This window comes from Triticum urartu, chromosome 3A (assembly GCF_056163025.1).
Source record: "Triticum urartu cultivar PI428250 chromosome 3A, HENAU_Tu73, whole genome shotgun sequence".
Classification (NCBI taxonomy): domain Eukaryota; kingdom Viridiplantae; phylum Streptophyta; class Magnoliopsida; order Poales; family Poaceae; genus Triticum; species Triticum urartu.
Window position 1 is genome coordinate 693,545,176 of NC_141875.1, and position 7,564 is coordinate 693,552,739.

General features: G+C 45.3%; 1 protein-coding gene across 2 annotated transcripts; it reads right to left on the reverse strand.

The window, feature by feature from the left end:
• Positions 1–3,132: 3,132 nt before the first annotated feature.
• LOC125549277 (B3 domain-containing protein Os03g0619600-like) lies at positions 3,133–6,095 on the reverse strand. 2 transcript variants are annotated; one of them, XM_048712724.2, is made up of 7 exons: positions 6,014–6,095; positions 5,515–5,603; positions 5,025–5,406; positions 4,751–4,944; positions 3,930–4,293; positions 3,597–3,829; positions 3,133–3,485 (listed from the first exon to the last, which is right to left on the reverse strand). In XM_048712724.2, the coding sequence occupies exons 1-7, from the start codon at positions 6,093–6,095 to the stop codon at positions 3,180–3,182; spliced, it is 1,650 nt and encodes a 549-aa protein (XP_048568681.2). In that variant the 3' UTR covers positions 3,133–3,179. The 2 variants fall into 2 exon arrangements, with proteins under 2 accessions (XP_048568681.2, XP_087370187.1); XM_087514061.1 differs by lacking the exon at positions 6,014–6,095 and having other exon boundaries at positions 3,133–3,544; positions 3,632–3,829; positions 5,515–5,592.
• Positions 6,096–7,564: the final 1,469 nt, after the last annotated feature.

The following is a 7,564-nucleotide window of genomic DNA, read 5'->3' on the forward strand; positions in this document are numbered from 1 at the left end:
CGCGGGTCGGGATGGAAGCGAGTTCCCTGCCCCCACGAGCCACGGCCGATGCATCCGAGGCCGTCAGGCCCAGGACTGAGAGCACGAGACCCAACGTCTATCCCGCCGCCGACAAGCCAGGCAATGGGAGTCTGCTCCGAGCAGCGGGAGGCCTGCTGGGTTTGGTCGGCGAGGAGGGGAAGCGGTCAGAGTGTTGATGTAGGTGCGGTAGGTGTAATGCTTGCGTCGGCTGGCAGGGGAGGAGCAAACTTGAGGTGAAAATTGACCGGTTTTAAAAATATTTATCATAAAATGGCCACATCTGAGTTTTCATTGGATCCAAAATCACCGATACACCTCGCTTTCCCCTCCTCCCGAGCGTCCGGGAGGCCAACACTAGTGTCGTCGCCGAGCCCCCTCCTCCCCTCGCCGCCACCAGGGGCGCCAGCAGGCGAAGCCCGGTCGTCGCCGCCAGCGGCTGGCTCCTTCGTTTCCTTGTGCGGGGGATGCGGCCCATGCCGGAAGTCTTGGGTTAAGATGCGACGCTCGGAGCCGGGCACTGCAACGTAGCGGCGGTTTGGAGTTGGCCGGCGACGATGGCGTAACTGCTGTGCGACGGGCGGCATGGAGGTGGTGCCAGATGGAGGTTGGTGGTGGCAGCTGCTACTTTGCCACCGCGTGTCCATATCCGCCTCTAGCGCTGCGGGTCACGGACGGGCTCCCTTGTCGTGGCTCGCTGGTAGGGGGCCAGCGCGGCAGCGGTTCAATGTGTGCTCCTGTTGCTCGGTCGGGCCCTTGCGGCGGGACCGTGGTGCACGGCGCGGGAGGGCTCCCTTGTGGCCATCTATGGCTATGGCCTCATGGCTGCGGGTGGTTGGCGGAGCTGGGATGCGACGGAGGGGTATGAGCACCGGGGTCCATCACTTGCCGAGTCCGTGGACGTTTTTGTCCTCCCTACAGCTTTGTCGCGGTGTTTCCCACTCCTTTCAAGATGCTCTGGGTGAAAACATGATCTTTAGGATCAGATTGTGGTGGCTAACAATGGTTGTAACCTTCTTGAAGGCATCGTCTTTGAAGTCCTCGCTCTGGCGTTGTCCGTCTCACCTTTCCTCGGTGAACCGCTCATCTTGGTGGTGATCTCCGTCGGCTCATGCAGTTCTTCTTCGTGCATCTTTAGGATGCTTGGTAGTCGTTAGGGCGGTGTGTCGCTGCTTGTATGTGTTGTGTGCGGTGATGGAGCATCTGTATTGATTTGCTCTGAAGCGGAGGAGAGAGGATCGTTTTTCGTCAAATAGCCGCATCTACATGAGATCTGGGGCTGGGACACTATGCTGTGCTAGACAACATGACACCCCGGATTGGGGCCTCGTTCAAATAAGTCATTTAGAAATTTTGAAATCAGGTTCATTTTGTGTTAGAATTTTGAAGAAGGATCAGATTGACAATTTTCACTAACTCATAGCCGCGTGCAGGGCCGGGCCATCACAATTTATGGCCTATGCCGAACTCCCAAATGAAGCCTTCCTCCAGAAAACTATACTAGGCTTCTCAAACTTACCAAGTAGACGGCCCAGTCAATGTCCAGTCACAAAAATGTGACCCAATCGGGCTTCCTAAACCAGCCATAAACGTCCGGGCTGATGGACCTTCAAACTCTGCCAAATCTGAGAAAGCCGGACAGGTCCAAGCGCGTCCACCACGTCGGATCATCCCACCCTGGTGCAGCCAACCCTCACAAATACTTCCACTCCGGATGAACCATAAAACAAAGTCCACACTCTCTCTCCTCCTCTCCCCGTCCCCTCCCCTTTCGATCCTAGTATAAGCAACAGTGCCACGTCCTGTGGCGGATCCAGGGCCGATGACTACTGAGATTCGTTTCTACATGACACGAACGATGTGGATGAGATCATCCTCCAAATCGCGTTGCGGGGGGCGTGGCTGTACCGTCACCAGGCTCCTCTCGGATTAGGGCATCATCGACACTGCCTACGGCTGCGGTGGCCAAGAGCAATCTCCTAGCCCTCTTGATCATGCACGGCGGCCTGCTCCTCCATTGGATCTCAAAGCGAGGTCTCGGGCGAGGACTAAGGGGAGCCGCACAACACCTGTCGGTAGGTGGGGGAGCCGTGGCAGGACTAATCGGAGGGTTGGAGTCTAGCAAGCCGAGCTCGTCGGCACGGTTTGCGCTGGAGGGGCAGGCCGTGGAGCACATAGGGGCGGGTGGAGCCGGGGGCGCCAGTTTTTTTTTAACAAAAGGGTAAGATCTATTTAAGGCCTCTTTTGGTTCATAGGATAGGATTATCATAGAAATAGGAATCTTGTAGGAAATGAGATGACATGTATCTCAAATCCTATGAGTAGGAATAGGAAATAAGATGTCATTTGGTTGACAGCAAAGAAATTTTTCCATTGAGTCTAGGCTCTTTTTTATTTTCCTATGAAATGTGGAGGATAGGAACCAATCCTACGTAGGAATAGGAATCCATTCCTATGAACCAAAGGGCTCTAAAGGAAAAAATCCTATAAGAATCCTATCCTCTAGAATTCCTATAAAATTTCTCTAAACCAAAGGAAACCTAAAAGGTTCAGCGCAAGTACAAAGCATCTCAAGCGTAATAAAAAATTATATTGAGATTCTGAGACTACTGAACGACGACACATGCTGTCAAAATGAGCCGCCATCATGGCGTTGTCAATGCCCCCTCACCAAAGCCCCTCAAAACTGTTTCAGGGTTCTGCTGGATATGCTATAGCTGATTGATACCTGCATGCTTGCTGAAAAGAAACTTTTTCACCTGCATGATCACGTCTCAATTGGTTGAAACTAAATAGGAGTCATACTTTAAAGATACAGGCACTCTAGTATGCCTCATTTCTTTCGGCGCACTCATTCCCCGTTTCACCCCACCACAGTATCTCGTATGCTGCTGGAGAGAACCCACATTCAAAACCAGTGCCTTCAAACATCAGCAATTAGCAACACATCACTGGTTGTTCAAACTTGAGCCATCCAAATTACTCTCAAATTAACAAAGTCCTCACAGAACTAAGAAACCAACAATATAATGGTCTAATGATGAACATATAAATTTCTTGATGTACCACCTTTTGCAGATGAGACACACTACCACACACAGTTTTCCACTCCCAAAGTTCAAAATCATCATAGCAGCAAGCATGCAAGACATGCTTTCAGTCTAACATTTCTCGCGGCGAATGATGTAGACCATCATCGTCAACTGCTCCTCGTTCTCCATCAGCTTGAAGAGGCAGAGGTCCCCCTCCCGCAGGCGGTTGTCGCGGGCGAAAGATGGCCATCCTTTGATAACTCTCATCTGCTGGCTCGAGGCTCGCATGATATGCGTATATCGCAGCTTGGTAGGCCATGATCTGCTCTTCCCCTCCCGCTGAAGTACTAAGTTGATTGCATTACACTTGCCACCATGATGGCCAGCAGCGAACTTCTCACCAAGATACCTAGCCGCATACCGAAATCCAAAGTTCTGTTTACATACATAACAAGGGCAAAACATTAGAATGGCACAGATGCAATACTTGGGATCTTTTTTCCTATTTATCTTATAAAATGATACGAATGGAATTGATGAACTTACTAGGATGGGAGTAGTGTAATGGCTGCTATCACGACATACATTGATCTTGCCGATGATAGCAACATAAAAGGGCAATTCTGAGTCTGACCCAATGTCCTTAATTTTCTCCAGCACTTTGTTCTCCTGTGCTGGTGTTAGACAAGATCTGTCAGGCAACATGAAGGGAGGCTCAGAACCTTCTTCAGAATTATCAGATACACCATACTCTTCATGTTGTGGAGAGTACTCCTCATCTGTACAAATTTTCACATGAATCAAACATATTACAACATGAACTGAAGTTTGACACATGCATCCTAGAAGTGGGAACATCTTAGTGGTGTGTTGACATACCATTGATAGATGGTTTGGTCTTAACTCCGCCCATCTTGGTGCTTCTCCTTCCATGATTAGAGCCAATGTCAGTTGTTCTTCCAGGGGAATGATCAATACTCAATTTGCCAAGGATGTGGACCGTCATTCTGAATCTTTTCTGCTTAGTGTTTGTCATTGGTTCAAAGAGGCAGATATCGCCCTCCCTAACGCGATTGTCACCAACAAAGTCGCCCAAAGAAAGGTTGCGCCGACCAGCATCAGTCGAGCCAGATGGCCTGATCTGAAACTTGCACTCCCAAACCTTGTTCTTCCTAGGCACCTGGAGTATAATATTTGTATCTTTGCATGGCAAGTACTTGTGTGCATAATCCTTACGCATTACCTAATGGAAAAATAGGTATGAAGTATTAGTGATACAGTTATGCTGTTTTATATGATAGCTGAGTACTAAACATAGTTTTAAATAGCCGGCTATAGCTCCGCTATAGCTGTTTGAGGGTGTTGCCGCTAAATGATTTCATGTACAATTTGCCGCTATAGCGGAGGGTCGCCACTAAATGCCATAGCCCGCTATTTAAAACATTGGTACTAAATAATTATGATGTTAAGACTATGACAAAGGTTAAATTGCTCTAACACACATGGATTCAACTGATAAGGAAATAATAACGTAGATTTAGTAATGTATATGCACTTTGTCAAAGCATATCCTTCAGAGGTTCGTAATAGTTAGAACCTGAACACTGACTTTCCAAAATAGTATCATACCAAGAAAGTGTAAGTAGCTACAGACAGAGGAGAGCAGTTCATACAAAACGTGTAAGGTAAAACTAGCGTACCAGATCACCATGATGTCTCACATTACTCTTCTTCATCAGTACAACAAGCATAGGGATTTCCGGTCGAATCTTCTGTACAAATGCATGTAATTTCAACTCCTGCGCTTCTGTAAGATCGCACTGCCCTGATAAGAGATAATAATTCCTAACATCATCTGACTCCACTGGATTATCTAGTGATAGATTGTATTCTGCTGTAAAAAAAAATTCACCAGTAAGAGAAGGTGTGGTGGAGGGTACTGAATAATCTCAGTACACAATTTAAGGTCTTAACCTGACGATTCTTCAGAAGAATAAGATCTTTCCTTCTGGCTTCCATCTGAATCTGATCCTTCGCTTGCTGAAGACTGAGTAGTACCACCACAGCTACTAGAATTATCAACATCAAATGTGCCAGAACAGCACCACGCTTTCTCTTTACCGTTGGAATCAAATATTGTAACCTCAAAGCGGGCATTTCCAAGGTATCGAAACATCAATGAATAGTTCTCTTCTATTTGATTGGTATCAACAAATGTTGCCCATCCAGACTTCAAGATTGTTCTGTTCATACTCTCAGTGACTCCAACATCATACATGTTACCATCAGAGGTTTCTAGTCTGACTGTTCCCCATATCTTTCCTCCAAATTGGTTCACAAACCACTCTGGTATGACCTGTAACAAGAGAACGAATGGTGCAAAAAATGTTTGAGGCAGCAAAAAAACTCTAAAGATCAGACAGCCCACTGAATTAAGAAATTAGGAAAGACAGAAATAACTAACCAGGCTGTGCATGAAGTTGCCATTGATCTGCCTTAGAAACTTAAGCTTGATCTGGCAGCATTCACATGGATTACTCATCTTGGATATTCCTGTAAAACGAACCACATATCATGTGTTTGCATAACTAATGATTCCCTAACATCATTCGAGATCAGTATGATGCGCTCTCCGGTTCTTTGGAATTATTCTGGTACGTAGTCGCAAGTGTGTTCTAGGTGGAGGTGGATGGAGTGTAAACAGCTTGTAGCACTCTCGGGTGGAGTGTTCTTTCACCCTTGCTTCTTCTCTAATATATGATACGCAGCATTCAAGAAAAAATATATGTAACTTAATGTTTCAAGCATCTAATACTACTGTGTATGCTATGCATCAGAGCTCGATTTTGACAGCATATATATACATTCCATGCTTATTTTGGGCAGCAGCATGAATTGGGTAGTGCAAAACATGCTAGACATGGGGACTTTAGAGAAGTGAGTTATCAGCTCGCCCGAGTGACCTGCGTCGCCCGGCACTTCCACCTTGTTTGCTCTGCTCCCTGCTGTACAAGACGAACACAGATGAACAGTCTGTCGAACCATGGTTACCATGTACATGAGAAAGTTTGCAAAACATGCAAATCTGTCATAGGGGCAATAACTTTCATACTGGATCTATTGATCACTGGGCTCCATTATTTGAGATGTTACTAGGGGATAAAATTCAGATCTAAATCAGATGACTGATATCTCTTAAAAATGAAAAAAAAAAACATAATGGTTAACAACCACAGAACATTCAGTTTTATGAAATTCCTATCATGGTAGGTAGCACAACATGACTGCTCCTACCGGTTTGTGAAATTCAGCAGAAATAAAAAGAAAGCTAAGCAACAGTAAAACTAAAAAACAAATACTGCTGCTCCATTCAGGTGTGGAGGAAGAGAAGACATGAATAAACTGCAAACAGGACTGCTGGTGCTGGAGGTAGAAGAATCTCACCGCTGGTGCTGGAGGTTGCTGCGCTGTAGAAGAACGTGCAAGGGAATGCTGGTCCGGTGGTCTTACTTATGGAGAGGAAAGAGCGTCTAGGGACTGGAAGGGCACAAACAGAGATAAAGTTATGAAGGGAGCTGTCATTTAAGCCTGCGTTGCATTTATATATAGACTTCTCATATTCCCTAGACACTAGCTAGTAGTTTGACCGTCTGAGCACCTATTCTCTTTCTTCTTCCCCATATTACCCCTGCCAAAAAAAGTGGAAGTAACTCCCAACTGTATCAATTTTCTAAGACGGAAAGAAAAAAGGACCGGAGGGAGTACCACCCGACGAGGGCTAGGCTGCTTTCCCGAGGGAGTAGAAAATTTGAATATTTCCTGTCTATTTTCTACTCCATCTGTATCAAAATGAAAGACGTTTTTCAGTCCCAATCTAAACCAAAAAACATCTTACATTTTCTACTCCATCTGTATAAAAAAAAGGATATTGCAGGGGACGTGGGGTATCTCCTCGCGAGCTCATATGCTCTTAATGAACAGTAAAAACATTCAAAAAATTCTGACATTTTTTGGTGCAAAAATTGACAAATGTTCTTAGTGCTTGCAAATTTTCATACCGAAATAACATTCATGGAATGGCAAAAAAGAACACTCCAAAATGCTTTCGAAAATAGCATTTTTGGAGTGTCATTTTTTTACCACGAATGTTATTTCAGGATGAAATTTTGCAGCCACCGAGAACATTTATGAAAGTTTGCACCCAAAAAATTAGTTTTTTTAGAATTTACTATTCATCCTGAGCTCAAAATGTGCTCGGGAGTAGAAGGATCTTCCGTATTGCAGGGTGTCTTCAAACACGTTTCCTTTTTTTCGAAAAGAAGATTAAAGATCTGCTCTCTGAATCAATCAATGGACGCCGTTTATTCATTTATTCTAACTCTTTCAGAAGATGTGTCTACCCCTTGATCCATATTACTCCTAAGAAATTTCAAAATTATTTCATTATACACAGCTTTGACATTTTTCATTGGTGGCATACCAACTGAATAAACTAAAATGGGCGTGCAAGCACG

What these genes read in the sequence shown, in the direction of transcription:
- LOC125549277 (XM_048712724.2), bottom strand. Translation starts at nt 6,095, where the DNA reads ATGGTTCGACAGACTGTTCATCTGTGTTCGTCTTGTACAGCAGGGAGC. An exon ending in GGAAGTGCCGGGCGACGCAG is followed by an intron (nt 5,604 to 6,013) that starts GTCACTCGGGCG and finishes TTCGTTTTACAG; the next exon opens with GAATATCCAAGATGAGTAAT. An exon ending in GCAACTTCATGCACAGCCTG is followed by an intron (nt 5,407 to 5,514) that starts GTTAGTTATTTC and finishes CTCTTGTTACAG; the next exon opens with GTCATACCAGAGTGGTTTGT.